Source organism: Rhinoraja longicauda, chromosome 36, assembly GCF_053455715.1.
Source record: "Rhinoraja longicauda isolate Sanriku21f chromosome 36, sRhiLon1.1, whole genome shotgun sequence".
NCBI lineage: Eukaryota > Metazoa > Chordata > Chondrichthyes > Rajiformes > Arhynchobatidae > Rhinoraja > Rhinoraja longicauda.
Genome location: NC_135988.1, coordinates 7,839,030 through 7,859,249, shown reverse-complemented (window position 1 = coordinate 7,859,249; position 20,220 = coordinate 7,839,030). Strand labels below are relative to the sequence as shown.

Sequence of the window (20,220 nt, the reverse complement as noted above, 5' to 3'; positions counted from 1 at the left end):
CTATTGTCTGCCTGCACATAATCCATATCCCTCCATTCCCTGCATATCCGTGTGCCTATCCGAAAGTCTCTTAAATGCCGCCATCGTATCTGTGTCAATCATCACCCCCGGCCCCAGTTCAACACACTCTCCACACTGTATCTTTACAAAAACGAACATCCCCCGAACGTCTCCTTTAAACGTTGATTTCTCTACTTTCAAATAACTCCTGCATTCCTTTCTCCACCCTATCTGTCCTACTAGTTCCACTGTTCGCATCCCTGTCGTTAGCACACCTTCCCCCTCGCCGACAATGGGCCATTGTGGACTCCACCTTTCCTGAGGTCATCTGTTGCCGGCCCTGTTTTGTCTCTATCGTTCAGTCGGAAGAAGGTTTCCAACCTGAAACGGCACCTATTCCTTTTCTCCACAGATGCTGCCTAATCCGCTGAGTTACTCCAGCATTTTGTGTCTGTCTTCCTTCCTATAAACATTGGCCTTCTCACCTTCAAGCTCTGCCCTCTGGTATTTGGTTTGTGTTGTATACTGGAATGTCATGGGCTCCTGGTTATGTTATGCATTTGGTATTTTTTTTCTCCCCTCAATTGTCAAATCCCTCCTTGGCCCACACGCCCTCCCTGTCCACACGAGATATTTGGGCTCCCCCGACACGACCTCCAAATTTAATCCCAACCACTGGTGATGGAGTATTGTGAACAGTTTGGGATTCTGCATCCGAGGAAGGATGTGCTGGAGTAGGAGAGGGTCCAGGGGAGGTTTACGAGAATGATCCCAGGAATGTTTGGGTCTGAAGAAGGGTCACGACCCGAAATGTCACCCATTCCTTCTCCCCAGAGATGCTGCTGCCTGGCCCGCTGAGTTACTCCAGCATTTTGGGCCTATCTTCAGGTTGGAGTTGACGTATGATGAGCGTCTGATGGCACCGGGCCTGTACTTGCTGGAGTCAAGGAGGACGAGGGGGGACCTCATTGAAACTTAGATAATAGACAATAGGTGCAGGAGTAGGCCATTCGGCCCTTCGAGCCAGCACCGCCATTCATTGTGATCATGGCTGATCATTCTCAATCAGTACCCCGTTCCTGCCTTCTCCCCATACCCCCTGACTCCGCTATCCTTAAGAGCTCTATCTAGCTCTCTCTTGAATGCATTCAGAGAATTGGCCTCCACTGCCTTCTGAGGCAGAGAATTCCACAGATTCACAACTCTGACTGAAAAAGTGTTTCCTCATCTCCATTTATAATGGCCCACCCCTTATTCTTAAACTGTGGCCCCTGGTCCTGGACTCCCCCAACATTGGGAACATGTTTCCTGCCTCTAACGTGTCCAACCCCTTAATAATCTTATATGTTTCGATAAGATCCCCTCTCATCCTTCTAAATTCCAGTGTCTAGTCGCTCCAGTCTTTCAACAACTTACCGAATAACGAAAGGCCTGAATAGAATGGATGTGGAGAGGATGTTTCCACCAGTGGGAGAGTCTATGATCAGAGGCCACAGCCTCAGAATAAAAGGCCGTACCTTTAGAAAGGAGATGAGGAGGAATTTCTTTAGTCAGAGGGGGGTGAATCTGTGGAATTCATCGCCACAGACGGCAGTGGAGGCCAAGTCAATGGGCATTTTTAAAGCAGAGATTTATCAGGTTCTTGATTAGTTCAGATGTCGGGGGTTATGGCGAGAAGGCAGGAGAATGGGGTTGAGAGGGGAAAATAGATCGGCCATGATTGAATGGCAGAGTAGACGATGGGCCGAACGGCCTAATTCTGCTCCTAGAATCTATGAACTGATGGGTATTGTTTCACTGAGAAATCTTCGAACGTGCATTAAACACAGAAACCATTAGTCTCCTGGCAGTAAACCCTCGGCCCTGGTATCCATTACAACAGTCTTGCAGTAAAGTAAAAGAGTGCACATCAGGCTTTCTTGGCCCATTGACAATGTGGGATGTTGCCAAGGTGTTTTTTTACAAAGTACTTGCTAGGCTTCCCCTCCGTCTTAAGTCCTTTAGGACTACACCGTTTTGGTGGAGCCGCTGCCTCACAGCACCAGAGACCCGGGTTCAATCCTGACGTCCTGAGCTGCCTGTGCGGAGTTTGCATGTTCTTCCTGTGACCTGCGTTGGGGTGAGGTGTTGTATAATAGACTGGCCGTAGTTGAATGGTGGCGCAGACCTAATGGGCTGAATTTGCCTAACTCTGCTCCCATGTCTTATCAAATGACTGCTCCGGTTTCAATAGACAATAGGTGCAGGAGGAGGCCATTCAGCCCTTTGAGCCAGCACCACCATTCAATGCGATCATGGCTGATCACTCTCAATCAGTACCCCGTTCCTGCCTTCTCCCCATACCCCCTCACTCCGCTATCCTTAAGAGCTCTATCCAGCTCTCTCTTGAAAGCATCCAACGAACTGGCCTCCACTGCCTTCTGAGGCAGAGAATTCCACACCTTCACCACTCTCTGACTGAAAAAGTTCTTCCTCATCTCCGTTCTAAATGGCCTAACCCTTATTCTTAAACTGTGGCCCCTTGTTCTGGACTCCCCCAACATTGGGAACATGTTTCCTGCCTCTAACGTGTCCAATCCTCTAATTATCTTATATGTTTCAATAAGATCCCCCCTCATCCTTCTAAATTCCAGTGTATACAAGCCTAATTGCTCCAGCCTTTCAACATACGACAGTCCCGCCATTCCGGGAATTAACCTAGTGAACCTACGCTGCACGCCCTCCCACATCCCAAAGATGTGTGGTTAATTTGCCTCTGTTGATGGCCCCTAGTGTGTAGGGAGTGGATGAAAAACGGGTAATGTAGAATTGGCGTGAACGACAGTCAACGGTCACCATGGCCTTCGTTGGGCGAAGGGCTTGTTTCTGTGCTGTGCCTCTGAACTAAACTAGATGTGTGTTCTTTTCCTCAGGCTCCTTGATTCTCTTCGACATACTGACAAACCAGGTGGATCCCAGCTCCAAAGAACCAGCGCCAAGGCAACCACTTCCAAGTAGGAATTGCCATTCCCGCACCAAGGTACTTCCTGGTATTCCAAGGGTAGAAACATAGACAATAGGTGCAGGAGTAATCCATTCGGCCCTTCGAGCCAGCACCGCCATCCAATATGATCATGGCTGATCATCCAGAATCAGTACCCCGTTCCTGCTTTCTCCCCATATCCCTTGATTCCGTTAGCCCAAAGAGCTATATCTAGCTCTCTCTTGAAAACATCCAGTGAATTGGCCTCCACTGCCTTCTGTGGTAGATGTTGTAATATATAAGACAAGGGGGATGTTGTGATATTGCTGGGACTACTTTGTGTATCCAAGAACTACTTTGTATGGCTGTGTATATAAGTGATGGGTGTGATTAGGCGGTCACTCTGGATCCAGATGACCATGGGATAAACAGCCTGGAGTACAAGCTCCACCATGATAACATCTTAAACATGTGTACTCGTGGTCCTTCCAGGGTCACAACAAAGGTACAACAAGTACCGGACCACGAAGTACAACAGTAGAGAGTTCCACAGATTCACAACTCTCTGGATGAAAAGGTTTTTCCTCATCTCAGTTCTAAATGACCTCCCCCTTATTCTTAAACTGTGGCCCTTGGTTCTGGACTCCCCCAGCAACGGGAACATGTTTCCTGCATCTACCATGTCCAATCCCTTAATAATTTTATGTGTTTCTATAAGATCCCCTCTCATCCTTCTAAATTCCAGTGAATAACCAGTCTCCTTGGTTAAGGACATAGTTTGCAGAAGACACTCAAACGAACATCAAAAATATCAGATACAAAGTGCTGGAGTAACTCGGCGGGTCGGGCAACATCTCTGCAGAACATGGACAGGTGACGTTCTGGGTAGAGGTCCTTCTTCAGACTCTGAAGAAGGGTCCTGACCCGAAACGTTACCTATCCATGTTCTCCAGAGATGCTGCCTGACCAGCTGAGTTACTCCAGCACTGCATGTCCTTTTTTGTAAACCAGCATCTGCAGTTCACTGGATGCATTCAAAAGAGAGTTAGATACTCTTAGGGTCAGCGGAATCAAGAGGTATGGGGAGAAGGCAGGAACGGGGTACTGATTGTGGCTGATCATCCATGATCACATTGAATGGCGGTGCTGGCTCGAAGGACCGAATGGCCTCCTCCTGCACTTATTGTCTGTGTATCGATGAGACTTTTGGGAATTAAGAAGCAAATCTATGACTCTCCCGTCTAATTTCTGTCCTCGATGGCCTGGGAAATCGGAGCGACTGTGGTTAGGAGAGTTAATTTTGCGATGCTACATTGATGGGTTTGTATTAAGTCAGGATCTCTGCTTAATGAGGCCATCGTTGCTGTTTTGGTGACCCTGTTGAAGGTGTTGAAACACTGAATGTGACAGCTTTTTCATGGACAGGACAGGTTATGGGGATATGGGCCAAATGCAGGCAGGTGGGGACTGGTGTAGATGGGACATGTTGGTCGTTGTGGGCAAGTTGGGCCGAAGGGCCTGTTTGCACGCTGTATGACTCTGAGAGAAAACTCGTTAGCGTTTTGTTGGTCAATAACCAGCATACCAACATAGAAAATAGGTGCAGGAGTAGGCCATTCGGCCCTTCAAGCCAGCACCGCCATTCAATATGATCATGGCTGATCATCCAAAATCAGTACCCCATTCCGGCTTTTACCCCATATCCCTTGATCCCCTTAGCCCTAAGAGCTAAATCAATGTCGGGGAAGGGGGGTGGTGGGGGGTGGGGAGGTAATAAGGAGACATTGAGCAGACTGGGACTCAATTTCTTGGTACGAAGGAGGATGAGGGGTGATCTTATAGAGTTGTACAAAATCATGAGTGGAATAGATTGGGTAAACTCACAGTGTCTATTGCCCACAATAGGGGAATCGAGAACCATAAGCACATAGGTTTAAGGTGAGGGGGGGAAATGTTTATTTGGAACCTGAGAGGTAGCTTTTTCACACAAAGGGTGGTGGGTTATGGAACGAGCTGCCGGAGGAGGTAGTTGGGGCAGGTACTATTGCAATGTTTAAGAAACGCTTGGACAGGTAGAGTGCGTGGATATGGGCCAAACACAAGCAGTTGTGACCAGTGTAGGTTGGCATGGGCAAGGTGGGCCGAAGGGCCTGTTTCCACGCTGTATAACTCCATGAAAGGCGGCTGCAACAAAAGTGTGGTGCAGGAGGGACAGTCGAGGTCTCTGTGTCTCTATGGGGTGGAACTTTACCCCACTATAGTCTGACTCTGGGGCTGCAAGACAGTACCTGATGCCATGTGGAGCAGGAGGCACCCTGTTCTACGTGGCATTAAAAGATAACTGTTCCAATTTGTTTCATTGGGTTGTATAAATTAATACTGACTAGCTAATTAATTTATTGCATCGTATGGGAGGCACATTCCCAATCTCGTTGTACCCCTCCATGTACAATGACAATAAAGATATGTTGGATTGGATTGGATTAGCATTCTTCTGATGCCATGAGCATAATGGCGGGACTGTCATATGTTGAAAGACTGGAGCGGCTGGGCTTGTATACACTGGAATTTAGAAGGATGAGAGGAGATCTTATCGAAACGTATAAGATTATTAAGGGTTTGGACACGTTAGAGGCAGGAAACATGTTCCCAATGTTGGGGGAGCCCAGAACAAGGGGCCACAGTTTAAGAATAAGGGGTAGGCCATTTAGAACTGAGATGAGGAAAAACTTTTACAGTCAGAGAGTTGTGAATCTGTGGAATTCTCTGCCTCAGAAGGCAGTGGAGGCCAATTCTCTGAATGCATTCAAGGGAGAGCTAGATAGAGCTCTTAAGGATTGCGGAGTCAGGGGGTATGGGGAGAAGGCAGGAACGGGGTACTGATTGAGAATGATCAGCCATGATCACATTGAATGGCGGTGCTGGCTCGAAGGGCCGAATGGCCTCCTCCTGCACCTATTGTCTATGGCGCAAGAGCAGGCCCTTCGGCCCACAATGTCTTTGGCGAACATGACACCAAGACCATCTCTTATCCAGCAGTCCGCCCATTTCACCGCGTACCCTCTCCGCACGCACGCTGCCCGCGAGTCTGTGGGCATTGAGTGTGAACGGGATGGCACCACAGCTGGAGCTGATGCCGCCCTGGGCTGCTTGGTCCCGAGAGGAATCTCCACTTAGTTGCAGCCTGCCCGCATCCTAGGACCGCGTTCGTGAGGAGGTAGTCTGCCAAGGGTTTGCCCGCAGCTGACGTTTTTTGTTTCTTTTCTTTTCCCGTTGAACGCCACAGAACGCGAGAAGCTTGGCAGAAGCTCTGAAAACGCACGGGTTATCCGAGTTCCACAGCCTCCTGGAAAAGGAGAGGTTGGACTTTGACTCGTTGGTAAGATGTGTCTGAAAACCGTTTTACTTTACAGTCCCTCGTTTGATGGCCTCATTCCTCCTCTGGTCTCCCCCACCCCTCTGTCCAGGCCTTGGTGAGACAGCCCTCTCAATAAACACCTCACGAGCATCAACGTCTGACCCTGAGCTACGCGGGCAGTCGGTGACTTTGTTTCACTCACTGCCCTCGATCGCTGCCGAGGCAGCTTCAACAGTTCAGCAGTTTTCCACCAAGGAACTGCAGGCGTGGGTTTCTGAACACAAAGTGCTGGAGTAACTCAACGGGTCAGGCAGCATCTCTGGGGGAAAAGGGATGGGTGACGTTTCGGGATCTATCTTCAGGCTGGTCCTTCTTCCGACCCAGAACGTGGCCCATCCTTTTTTCTCCAAGGATGCTGCTGCCTGGCCCGTTGAGTTACTCCAGCACTTTGCATCTACCTTCAATAAATCAGCACTTTGATCTCTTTTTTTTCCTTTAAGTAATAATCCCACCAGCTGGTGTAGACACAAGAAACTGCGTAGTGCTGGTTTGCGTAGTCCAGTTTCCTCCAACACTCCAAGGATGTTCAGGTTTGAAGTTGGCTACGGTAAAGATTGTAAACTGTCCCTCGTGAATGGGGATCGGTGGTTCGGTGACTGGCGGGGCAGCTGACAAACACCCGCAGGGCACAGTTTACAGCACGTTTTTGATGAAAATTGCGCTGATTTGGAGGCTAAATCAGTCATTGCAACAAAAGACCAACCGTCTTTAGCACGGCAAAGATTTAACCCCCACCTGGCAATTAGCCGGATGTTTAAGAAGTGGAAACAACTTCACGTGACGTCAGGCAAAACAAAAATCAGCGCAGAGGGGCGATGTATTTTATCCGTCTCTCACTTGTCAGGAAAAGACACAAAGTGCTGCATTAAGAGATGCGGCCTGACCTGCTGAGTTACTCCGGCACTTTGTGTCTATCTTCATTATATACCAGCATCTGCAGTTCCTTTCTACCCACTCGGGTATTAGTTTAACTTAATTTAGTTTAGAGATTCAGCGTGGAAACAGGTCGTTGAGTCCGCGCCGACCAGCGATCCCCGTACACTAGCACTGTCCTACGCACTAAGGGCAATTTACAATGGAACCAAGCCAATGAACCCACAAACCTGTACGTCTTTGGAGATCCTGGAGAAAACCCACGCAGGTTACGGGGCGAACGTACAAACTCCGCACGGACAAGCACCCATAGTCAGGTTCGAACCCGGGTCTCTGGCGCTGTGAGGCAGCGACTCTGCCGCGGAGCCACCTGTTGGTGACACGAGGGACTGCAGATGCTGGAACCCTGAACAAAGCACTCGGTCGGTGCTGGAGGAACTCAGCAGGCCAGGCAGCACCTGGGGAGGGTTTCTTTGGTGTAAACCAGCATCTGCAGTTACTTTCTGTTAAATATGTTTTTAAAAAATGTTTTCCTCTTGCCAGGTGTTGTGTTCCGATGCTGATCTGAAGGACTTGGGGATTCCTCTGGGACCAAGGAAGAAAATCCTTAGTTTGGCAAAGAAGTTGGCCCATGGCCTGGTGAGCCGTGCTGGTCGATGACTCGGCAGCTGTGTGCCGCTGTGTGAATGAATCTCTGTGTAAAGTGTGGTTGGCACGAATGTTTTCATGTGCTTGAGGCGCTCGATGTAACCACAGAGCCAACCAGCGGGAGATGCCGGAGGAGGTAGTTGAGGCAGATACAGTAATAACATTCAAAAGACATTGGGACAGGTACATGGATAGGAATGGCCATGGATAAATTGTGAGCAAATGGGACTAACTTGGATGAGGAATCTTGGTCAGCTTGGACAAGCTGGGCCACAGGGATTATGTTCATGCTGTACCACTCTTCCCCCGTCAATACAATATAATACAATATATCTTTATTGTCATCGTACAGAGTACAACGAGATTGGGAATGCGCCTCCCATATGATGCAATAAATTAATTAGCTGGTCAGTATAAATTTATACAACCCAGTGAAACAAAATTAGGAACAGATTTAAAACAGTATAAAGTTCAAGTAGGTCTGTGCCGGTTCACTGTGCGATGTGACCATCCGGCTCAGCAGGACCGGTTCATAGCAGCTATGGCCCTGGGGATGAAGCTGCTCCTGAGTCTGGAGGTGCAGGCGTAGAAGGCCTTGTATCGCCTGCCCGATGGTAGAATTTCGAACAGGGGTATGAAGCAGGGGTATGAAGAGCCTTTGTGGATGCTGGTGGCTTTTCTGAGGCATCGTGTGTTGTAGATGCCCTCCAAGGCTGGTAGCTGTGTTCCGATGGTCCTCTGAGCTCTATGGACTGCCCGCTGAAGAGCTCTCCTCTCTGCCTCCGTGCGGCTGAGGTACCACACAGGGATGCCATGCGTTAGGATGCTCTCGGTGTTAGCGGACCATGTGAGATCCTCCGAAATGTGGGTGCCCAGAAACGTGAAGCTGGACAAAATGGGGTGATGTTTGAGTTGACACAAGTTGGGCCAAACCCAGGCAGGTGGAACTACAGATGCTCCTCGGCTTACGATGCTTCGACTTACGATATTTCAACTTTACGATGGTGCAAAAGCGATACACATTCAGTAGAAACCGCACTTGGAATTTTGACCTTTTCTCGGGCTGGCGATATGCGGTACAATACTCTCTGGCGATGCTGGGCAACGGCAGCGAGCCACAGCTCCCAGTCAGCCACGCCATCGGGTGTATTAAATGCATTTACGACTTATGATATTTTCGATTTACGATGGGTTTATCGGAACGTAACCCCATCGTAAGTCAAGGAGCATCTGTAGTGTAAATGGGGCATGATGGTCAGCATGGTCGTTGGGTTACAGACCCTGTTTCCACACTGTATGACTCCAGCCCGCAGTGGTTCAGATCCAAGAGAGAGTCGCATAGCATAGAAATACCTCCGGCCCAACCCTCATCCTGGTGGGTTCCCTCTGTGCCCTCGTGGCTCTGTGTGGAATTCTCTGCCACAGAGGGCAGTGGAGGCCAATTCACTGGATGTTTTCAAGAGAGAGTTAGATGGAGCTCTTCGGGCTAACGGAATCGGGGGATATGGGGAGAAAGCAGGAACGGGGTGCTGATTTTGGATGATCAGCCATGATCATAGTGTTAGATAGAGCTCGAGGGGCTAGCGGAATCAGGGGATGTGGGGAGAAGGCAGGCACGGGTTACTGATTGTGCATGATCACAATGAATGGAGGTGTTGGATCGAAGGGCCGAATGGCCTCCTCCTGCACCTATCTTCTGTTTCTATGAATGTCTGCGCTGGCTCGAAGGGCCTGCTCCTTCCCCCTTTTTCCTCTGTTTCTATGTTTCTAGTGTGTGTGTCTCTCTCTTTGGCAGGAGTGCCGGGAGGAGGAGGAGATGGGTGAGCCGGCGGTGAGGGCCATCCCCGGCAGAGCCAGCCTGTCCCCACAGGAGGGAGGCGCTGGCGAGCAGTCGCAGAGCCCCCTGGCCACCAGAGGGCTGACTCCTCTCAACTACAAGCCAGTCGATGTCGGCATCGGGCAGGTGAGCCATGGCAACCTGTAGAGTGGCGGGATGGGAGCGGACATCTCCAGCAGATGCAATGGCCGATGTCCACCAGTCCTTGCTTGGTCTTGTTTGTAGAGGCCTATAAGCAGCAGCCAATGACTGCTGGTCGGTAAACCCAACGAAAGGATTTGGAAACAAAAGAACCGCAGGTGCTGCTTTACAAAAAAAAGGACACAGAGTGCTGGATTAATTCAGCGGGGTCAGGCAGCATCTCTGGAGAAATGGACAGCTGAGGTTTCGGGTCTGGACCCTTCTTTCAGCACCACAATCAGACTGAAGTTTAAACTAACCTAAATTAAATTTCATGTGTAGGAAAGAACTGCAGATGCTGGTTTAAATCGAAGGTAGACACAAAATGCTGGAGTCACTCAGCGGGTCAGGCAGCATCTCGGGAGAGAAGGAATGGATGACGTTTCAGGGCCGAGACCCTTCTTCAGTCTGAAGAAAGGTCTCGACCCCGAAACGTCACCCATTCCTTCTCTCCCGAGATGCTGCCTGACCCGCTGAGTTACTCCAGCATTACCCGGAGTTACTCCCGGAGTTACTCCAGCATTACTCCAGAGTTACCCCGAAACATCACCCATTCCTTCTCTCCCGAGATGCTGCCTGACCCGCTGAGTAACTCCAGCATTTTGTGTCTAACTTAAATTAAAATTTAGCCCATCATTTATGCTCCTAGCTCCACCTGACCAAATCACTTGTTCCGTCCACAGACCTTTCTCTGTAACCTTCCAAACGTATCTCCGCCATTTATTTACTCATTCTTTTTCTTTTAATTTCCTCCCCCCCCCCTTCTAAAGGTTATGGTAAATTACCCACATCTGCGCTTTGAGCCCGAGGTGTTCTTTGCCTTTGGTTCTCCCATCGGAATGTTCCTCACTGTCCGGGGCCTGAAGAGGATTGATCCCAACTACAAGTTTCCGACCTGCCCGAGATTCTTCAACATCTACCACCCCGTAGGTATCTGCTCCAGTTTTGGTCTCCTAATGTGAGGAAGGACGTCCTTGCTATTGAGGCAGTGCAGCGTAGGTTCACCAGGCTCATCCCCGGGATGGCGGGACTGCCATACGAGGAAAGATTGGAAAGGTTGGGCTTGTATTCGCTGGAGTTTAGAAGGATGAGGGGGGGATCTTGTAGAGACAAATAAAATTATAAAAGGACTGGACAAGCTCGATGCAGGAAAAATGTTCCCAATGTTGGGGGAGTCCAGAACCAGGGGCCACACACAGTCTAAGAATAAAGGGGAGGCCATTTAAAACTGAGATGAGAAAATACTTTTTCACCCAGAGAGTTGTGAATTTGTGGAATTCTCTGCCACAGATGGCAGTGGAGGCCAATTCATTGGATGAATTTAAAAGAGAGTCAGATAGAGCTCCAGGGGCTAGCGGAATCAAGGGATATGGGGAGAAGGCAGGCACGGGTTACTAATTGTGGATGATCAGCCACGATCACAATGAACGACGGTGCTGGCTCGAAGGGCCAAATGGCTCCTCCTGCATCTATTTTCTATGTTTCTATGCTCCACCATCGTGGCAAGAACGATAGAAAGTAGCGAGAATACTGATAATGGATATACAAGGAATGGCAGATATAACACACAAACATAGAAAATAGGTGCAGGAGAAGGCCATTCGGCCCTTCGAGCCATTCAATATGATCATGGCTGATCATCCAAAATCAGTACCCTGTTCCTGCTTTTTCCCCATATCCCTTGATTCCGTTAGCCCTATGTGGGAATATGTCTAATCTGCGACCAGGTTTACCATGGGAATAAACAGCAGATGCTGGGTAACAAAAGAAAACACAAAACACAGCCACCATCACATTGAATGGCGGTGCTGGCTCGAAGGGCCGAATGGCCTCCTCGTACACCTATTGTCTATTGTCTTTGGAATGTGGGAGGAAACCAGAGCACCTGGAGAAAACCCGCACGGTCACAGGGAGAATGGGCAAACTCTGTACGGACAGCACCTGTAATCAGGAGAGACAGGATTGAACGGTGGTGCTGGATGGAACCCGGGTCTCTGGCGCTGTAAGGCGGCAACTCTACTGCTGCGCCACTGTGCCGGTTTACATAAGTTAGCTGTTGTGATTGTCCCACCTAAGTGGGTGAATGATTACAATCTGGAGTCAATGGGGGGAATAAATGGGATGAATGTGAGTGGGTACTTGATGGTTGGTGTTGACTTGGTGCACCAGAGGTCCTGTTTCTGTGTTGCATGAGCACGACTCCTCAACCATCTCGGCTCATCAGAGGCTTCCTCGGGCACGGGGTCTGTCCTGATCGCAACAAAGCTTTTCGCTGTACCTCGGCACGCATGACAATAAACTAAACTAAACAAAACAGAACTAGATTAGTCCCTTCCTGGATGTGCAGGGTTTGAACATGGAATTGGCCCAAGGAAGGGTCGCAGCGGTAGAGTTGCTGCCTTACAGCACCAGTGACCCAGGTTTCATCCTGACTACGGGCGCTGTCTGTACGGAGTTTGTACGTTCTCCTCATGACCTGCGTGGGTTTTCTCCGAGATCTCCAGTTTCCTCCCACACTCCAAGGACGTAAAGGTTATGTTAATTGGCTTGGTATGAGTGTAAATTGTCCCTAGTGTGTAGGATAGCGTTCGTGTGCGGGGATCGCTGGTCGGCGTGGACTCGTTGGGCTGAAGGGCATGTTTCCGTGCTGTATCTCTAAACTACATTTTTTGTCAAAGGGTTGAGTTTCTCTGGTGGTGAATGCCTCCTTTATTTATTTTTGTCTCTTGCCCTCCGCAGTTTGACCCGGTGGCTTACAGACTTGAACCCATGATCGTCCCCGAGGTGGAGCTGGAGCCCATGCTGATCCCCCATCACAAGGGCAGGAAGAGGATGCACCTGGGTAAGGCACCAGTCCAAAGTCAGACCCAAACACCACTCCTCTCAATGAAGCCGAGCTCTCGCCATCACTGGCTACTGACCACATAAAGCTCATATGTCAATAGACAATAGACAAACGGTGCAGGAGGAGGCCATTCAGCCCTTCGAGTCAGCACCACCATTCAATGTGATCATGGCTGATCATTCTCAATCAGTACCCCGTTCCTGCCTTCTCCCCATACCCCCTGACTCTGCTATCCTTAAGAGTTCTATCTAGCTCTCTCTTGAATGCATTCAGAGAATTGGCCTCCACTGCCTTCTGAGGCAGAGAATTCCACAGATTCACAACTCTGACTGAAAAGGTTTTTCCTCATCTCCGTTCTAAATGGCCTACCCCTTATTCTTAAACTGTGGCCCCTGGTTCTGGACTCCCCCAACATTGGGAACATGTTTCCTGCCTCTAACGTGTCCAACCCCTTAATAACCCCTGACACCCTTCCTAATCAAGAATCCGTCAATCTCCACCTTAACAGTATCCATTGGCTTGGCCTCTATAGCCGTCTGTGGCAATGGATTCCAATGACTGGCTACTGACCACATAAAGTTAATTAGTAATAGGAGCACAATTAGGCCATTTGGCCCACCGAGTCTGCTCCGCCATTCTATCATGGCTGATCTATCTTTCCCGCAACCCCATTCTCCTGCCTTCTCCCTTGAACCTTTGACATCTTTACTAATCAGGAATCACTTTATAAATGCCCGGTTACTTGGCATCCGCTGCCCTCTGTGGCAGTGAATTCCTCAGATTCACCACCCTCTGACTAAAGAAATACGTCCTCATCTTTTTATTTCCTCCCCATCGCCTCTGGTCCTAGACTCCCATTAGTGGAAACATCCTCTCCACATCCACTCTATCCCAGCCTTTCACTATTCAGCATCTCTAGGGAACATGGATAAGGTGATGTTTCAGGTCTGGACTCTATAGACTGCATGGATGAGCGACTATTTGAGTCGGGACCCTCCTTTAGACAACCAGACGGATCCCAACACGAAACGTCACCTATCCAAGTTCTCCAGAGATGCTGCTTGACCCGCTGAGTTACTCCAGCTCTCCAGAGTCCTTTTTTGTAAAGAAGCATCTGCAGTTCTTCTGTTTCTAACCCCTTTTGTTGGGTTTACCGAGCCAGCGGGCCTTGACAGTCCATAAACGAGACCAAGCAAGGACTGGTGGACCTCAGCCATTGCTGCCATTTGCAGCTTGCATCTGCTCGAGATGTCCTGCCACTCTACAGGTTGCCAAGGCTCACCTGCCCGATGCCGACACTGTGAGCAATTCTGGGCACCATATCTGAGGAAGAGATGTGCTGGCTCTGGAGAGGGTCCAGAGGAGGTTTGCAAGAATGATCTCAGGAATGAGTGGGTGAACCTGTGATGAACGTTTGTCGGCACTGGGCCTGTACTCGCTGGAGTTTAGAAGAATGAGGGGGGACCTCATTGAATCATACAGAATAGTGAAAGGCTTGGATAGAGTGGATGTGGAGAGGATGTTTCCACTGGTGGGAGTGTCTAGGACCGGAGGTCACAGCCTCAGTATTATAGGACGGTCTTTTAGGAAGGAGATGAGGAGAGATTTTCTTTAGTCAGAGGGTGGTGAATGACTCTGTGGAATTCTTTGCCAGAGAAGTCTGTAGAGGCCAAGTCTGTGGATATTTTTAAGGCAGAGATAGATAGATAGATTCTTGATTAGTAGAGGTATCTGAGGTTATGGGTTAGGAGGGAGAGGAAGATCAGCCATATTGAATGGTGGAGTAGACTTGATGGGCAAAATGGCCTAATTCTACTCCTATCACTTATTACATTGACTGGCTTGAGTTGTTCCAGCAGTCTGTGTGTCTTTCTGTGGACTGGTCATAAATGTACTGAATGGGATAGCAGCCTAGAGGGGCTGAATGGGCACCCCTCACTGCTGGGGCTCGTGCGGTGGGCTTGGTTTATGTTTTCGTCGTGCTTTCCACATCGTCTCTTTGCCTCCCAACAGAACTGAAGGACAGCTTGACGCGGATGGGCTCGGACCTGAAGAACGGCTTGTTCTGCTCGCTCCGGAATGCCTGGCTCTCCTTCACCCGCGCCCAGCTGCCCGTGCCCCAGATGCTGCCCGACCCGCCCGCGGCCAGCAGCCAGGCGGCGCCCAGCGAGAGCGCAGGTGGGGTCTTCTGCCCGTGGAGCCAACACCACCAGCCGCCCACTCTGCCCAAACACCGCTCGCTCCCAGGAACCCTCCAGAGACTCCGCTCATTGTCCATCGGCAAGATGTGGATCCAAGGAACTTCAGATGCTGCTTTACACAAAGGGACACCAAGTGCTGGAGTAACTCAGCGGGTCAGACAGCATCTCTGGAGAACATCGATAGGCGAAGAAGTGTCCCGAACTGAAACGTCACCTATCCATGTTCTCCCGAGATGCTGCCTGACCCGCTGAGTTACTCCAGCGCTTTGTGTTCCTTTGTGTAAACCAGCACCTGCAGTTCCTTGTAGAGTCTAACAATGTGGGAACAGGCCCTTTGGTCCATCTTGCCCAAACCAGCCAACATCCCACCTGCCTGCGTTTGGCCCATGTCCCTCTAACCCTGTCATATCCATGTACCTGTCTAAATGACCTTGTTTCTTGTTTTTGTCTTTGCTTCTACGTTTCCTCCATTTAATTATTAGACCTAAAGGTTGCTGAGCAGTCATGATGGCATGGTACGCCACTTACACTCCAGAACATTGGTCCCTTTTCTATTGGGAACCTGGAACAATAGTAAGGGGGGAAGGGGGTGACAGAGGTTCATATAGGTGCAGAATTAAGCCATTCGGCCCATCAAGTCTGCTCTGTCATTCCAATCATGGCTGATCTATTTTTTCCTCTCAACTCAATACCCAATGACATGGCCTCCATAATAGTCTGTGGCAATGAATTCCACAGATTCACCACCCTCTGGTTAAATAAATTCCACCTCATCTCCATTCTTTAGGTACATCCTATTATCCTGAGGCTGTGCCCTCTGGTCCTAGACTCTCCCATCCACCCTATCTAGGCCTTTCATTATTAAGTAAGTTTTAATGCGATTTTTTCCCCCCCTTCCCCAATCAAATGTTCCTCTAAACTAAATTAAACTTTGTGTTTAGCTCACAATTCTAGCGTTGGCTGTTCCTGCATCTCCATTTTGTGCAGTCCTTGACTGAACATCCATTGCTGTCTACAACCCCTTCCCTCCTTCACAACCCCACCCTGTCTCTCCCCCTCTCTTGGCTCTGTCGCTCTCCTCCCCCCCCCCCCCCCCCCCCCCCACCACCCCAGCTGTTGCTCTAGATCGCTGCCGTTGCAGAGTTTCCCCATGCGACCCACTGCGACGCAGGCCAGCGTGGGGCAGCTCCTGTACCTCCATCATCCCTCAGCACCGTGCCGCCTTTCCCCACCCAGTCCCCGCTCGTGGGAGCAGCCTTGCAGCCCAACGGCACCGGTGCAGCCCGACCTCCGAGGCCCTGCCGCCCGGCGCATTTCTCACCCTGCCGTCGTCTTTCAGCTCGGTCGGAGACGGACGGGCCCAGCTCCATGCAGCACAACGACGGGGAGGAAGAGGAGGAGGAGGAGGAGAAGGAGGAGGAGAAGAGGGAGGTGAAGATCGGGATGTTGAACGGCGGGCAACGCATTGACTACGTGCTGCAGGAGAAGCCCATCGAGAGCTTCAACGAATACCTCTTCGCTCTCCAGAGCCACCTCTGTTACTGGTGAGGGAGATGGAGGAGACATCTCCAGCAGTCCGGTTGGGCGAGTGTGGGTTCACGAGGGGTGGAGGCAGTCTTGGTCATGAAGTGACATTTAAACCAAGTCCAAGCCTTGGGCCAGTGTTAAAGTAGCAGTGGTGTGAATGGCTCGCTGCAGGGCTGGGAGTTCCATTTGAAGTCCAGCAATGCAGCAAGTGAAAAAGGGGACAAAAGAGACAGTGCTGGAGTAACTGGAGTGGGACAGTGCTGGAGTAACTGGAGTGGGACAGTGCTGGAGTAACTGGAGTGGGACAGTGCTGGAGTAACTGGAGTGGGACAGTGCTGGAGTAACTGGAGTGGGACAGTGCTGGAGTAACTGGAGTGGGACAGTGCTGGAGTAACTGGAGTGGGACAGTGCTGGAGTAACTCAGTGGGACAGTGCTGGAGTAACTGGAGTGGGACAGTGCTGGAGTAACTCAGTGGGACAGTGCTGGAGTAACTGGAGTGGGACAGTGCTGGAGTAACTGGAGTGGGACAGTGCTGGAGTAACTCAGTGGGACAGTGCTGGAGTAACTCAGTGGGACAGTGCTGGAGTAACTGGAGTGGGACAGTGCTGGAGTAACTGGAGTGGGACAGTGCTGGAGTAACGAGTGGGACAGTGCTGGAGTAACTAGAGTGGGACAGTGCTGGAGTAACTGGAGTGGGACAGTGCTGGAGTAACTCAGTGGGACAGTGCTGGAGTAACTCAGTGGGACAGTGCTGGAGTAACTGGAGTGGGACAGTGCTGGAGTAACTGCTGGAGTGGGTCGAGCGGCAACCCAGGAGAACATGGATAGGTGATGTTTTGGATCAGAACCCTTCTTCAGGCTGATTATAAGGGGGAAGGGGATGGAAAAAGCTGGAAGAGAGGAGTGGAATGACAAAGTGTGGTAATAGGTGGATACAGGCAAAGGGGGCATTTGATAGTTAGATGGTTGGACAAAGGCCAGAAATGAAAGGGAAATCCATAACTGACCAGATTGGGGGAGAAGAACATGTAGTTTGTGTTTCATGTTGTTGACCTTCAGTTTCTTTTGGGTTTTATTTTGATCGTCTGTCCAACAATTGCACTAGTTTTATTTCCTCCTCCGCTCCTAGTTTTTAAGGCTCTGTGGTGTTTAAGGCTCTGTGGTGTTTAAGGCTCTGTGGTGTTTAAGGCTCTGTGGTGTTTAAGGCTCTGTGGTGTTTAAGGCTCTGTGGTGTTTAAGACTCTGTGGTTTTTAACCTGCAGGGAGTCTGAAGATACGGCATTGCTAATTCTGAAGGAGATTTATCAGACACTCGGACTCAGCCTTGAGCAAGCACCGCACTAACGGGGACCAGCACCAAGGGGGACCTGGGGCCTCCAGCACGTCCGACACCACGCCGCTCCGCTCCTTCCGTGAACTTTGTTTTCCTACTTTTGAAGTCAAGCTGCTGACCTCTGGGGGGGGGGGGGGGGGGTGCGGGGAATGGCCTTCCCTGCGGCAAAAAGGTCGGTCGCCTAAATGCGTTGGAGCACTTGCCCGACTGAAGTGTGGATTTCGAGCAGCGCAAGGCAACCGTGCAGGGCTCTTGCAGCCAGCAGATGCAGGGAGTGGAACCTCTCCAAGGACTGCACTGGGGAACGGACGGAGGGAGGGAGGGGGTGTTGTTTGCAACTCACGCACAAATGTAATCGTCCTTGGCGTCCAACTAGCGAGATTTGACTTTGGTTGGTGATGGGGACTGCAGGGTCAGGAAGGGTGTGTTTCGCAATGGGGTTTGACACGGGAGCAGTATCTATGGACCAGTCGGTATAGACTAACCTATTTGTCGTTTCTAGTTTGGATTAAAAATTCACTTTTGAACTGAGTATGGATTTAAGATTGGAGATATTTGTATTTATTTGAATCACCACTTTCTCTCTGAGCAACATCACACAGGGCTTATGACAAAACTGCTTTGTAATGTTAGATTTTTAGTTCCCCTGCTTTTTTTTAAATTGTTCTTATAACCCGAAAGGAAATGTGGTGGGGGGAGGGTGTGAGCTTGGAGTGATTGTAAATGGATCAGTTGTACGTTCATCCATGCACGCACCAGCAATAAACGAACACAACTATAATTATCGAAGCAGAGGGTGGCCTGTCGATGCTGGAGAGGTTGGAGCTGAGATTGTTCCTTGCCACATCTGCTGTTGTTGGAAACTCCAACGTTAGAACTCAACCAACAGCCCCGTGAAGTTGGTAAAGCATCCCCCCCTACCATCCTCTCACTCACCCCTCCCCTCCCCTTGCTGCCCCCCCTCTGTTGAGATGTCAAAGTAGTCCAGCTTTTTTTTAAAAAACTTTTTCACCCGAGTTGTGAATCTGTGGAATTCTCTGCCACAGAAGGCAGTGGAGGCCAATTCACTGGATGTTTTCAAGAGAGAGTTAGATTTAGCTCTTGGGGCTAAAGGAATCAAGGGATATGGGGGGGGGGGGGGGGGATGCAGGAACGGGATACTGATTTTAGATGAGCATATTAAATGGTGGTGCTGGCTCGAAGGGCCGAATGGCCTAATCCTGCACCGTTTGTTTCTGTGGCTAGGAAGGTGGTGATGCAAGGAACAGCAGATGCTGGTTTACAAACAAAAGACACAAAGTGCTGGAGTAACTCAGCCAGTCAGTTCGGCAGCATCTCTGGAGAACATTGATAGGTGTTTTTTGTTTTTGGGCAGGGACCCTTCTTCAAGCTTCTTCAGTCTCTAAAACGTCACCTAATCCATGTTCTACAGAGATGCTCCCTGATCATCTGGTTACTCCAGCACTTCGTGTCTTTTGGTGTCCCGTAAATTCATCCCAGTCACCAAAATTAGTTCATTTGGCCTGTCAGTAACTTGCTGTCTGGAAATTGACTACGTTTCCAAAGAATTTCCCGATCAGTTGCACAAGAGTGTAAAAAGCCGTTTAAAAAGTAATTCTCAGTCACATTATAGTTTCTCTACAGCCTCTGTTTTTCCCCCATCATTCTGAATCTTACCTGGACTAACGTTTCTCTGGCTTTAGATTTAGATTTAGAGATACAGCGCGGAAACAGGCCCTTCGGCCCACCGAGTCCGCACCGCCCAGCGATTCCCGCACATTAACACTATCCTACACACACCAGGGACAATTATTACATATTACCCAGTCAATTAAACTACATACCTGTACGTCTTTGGAGTGTGGGAGGAAACCGAAGATCTTGGAGAAAACCCACGCAGGTCACGGGGAGAACGTACAAACTCCGTACAGACAGCAGCCGTAGTCGGGATCGAACCCGGGTCTTCGGTGCTTCATTCGCTGTAAGGCAGCAACTCTACCGCTGCGCCACCGTGCAGTTCACACGTCAAACCAGTGGTCCATGTGCAGTTCGAGATCCAGTCCTTGCAAATTACTTTTTGTGAGCTTGAATCTGTGGCTTATGGCGGTGCTCTGGTAACTGTTCCACTGAGCTCGTCCTTTCACAAGGTCTCTGCTGCAGAGGGTGTCTCTTGCGGCACGGTGGCGCAGCGAGAGTTGCTGCCTTACAGCGAATGCAGCGCCGGAGACTCGGGTTCGATCCTGACTACGGGTGCTGTACTGTACGGAGTTTGTACGTTCTCCCCGTGACCTGCGTGGGTTTTCTCCGAGATCTTCGATTTCCTCCCACACTCCAAAGACGTACAGGTTTGTAGATTAATTGTCTGGGCAAATGTAAAAATTGTCCCTAGTGGGGT

General features: G+C 49.9%; 1 protein-coding gene across 2 annotated transcripts in view; it reads left to right on the top strand.

Annotated features, from left to right (window-relative positions):
- LOC144610306 (triacylglycerol hydrolase DDHD2-like) overlaps positions 1 to 18,351 on the top strand; it is a 200,481-nt gene extending 182,130 nt beyond the window's left edge. For both annotated transcript variants that reach the window (XM_078428908.1, XM_078428907.1), the window contains 9 exons: positions 2,913 to 3,019; positions 6,249 to 6,341; positions 7,797 to 7,892; positions 9,697 to 9,864; positions 10,689 to 10,844; positions 12,658 to 12,760; positions 14,777 to 14,941; positions 16,304 to 16,508; positions 17,755 to 18,351. In XM_078428908.1, coding sequence (XP_078285034.1) covers positions 2,913 to 3,019; positions 6,249 to 6,341; positions 7,797 to 7,892; positions 9,697 to 9,864; positions 10,689 to 10,844; positions 12,658 to 12,760; positions 14,777 to 14,941; positions 16,304 to 16,508; positions 17,755 to 17,836 — 1,175 coding nt within the window. In that variant the 3' untranslated portion in view covers positions 17,837 to 18,351. The remainder of the gene's footprint in view (positions 1 to 2,912; positions 3,020 to 6,248; positions 6,342 to 7,796; positions 7,893 to 9,696; positions 9,865 to 10,688; positions 10,845 to 12,657; positions 12,761 to 14,776; positions 14,942 to 16,303; positions 16,509 to 17,754) is intronic.
- The last annotated feature ends 1,869 nt before the right edge of the window (positions 18,352 to 20,220 follow it).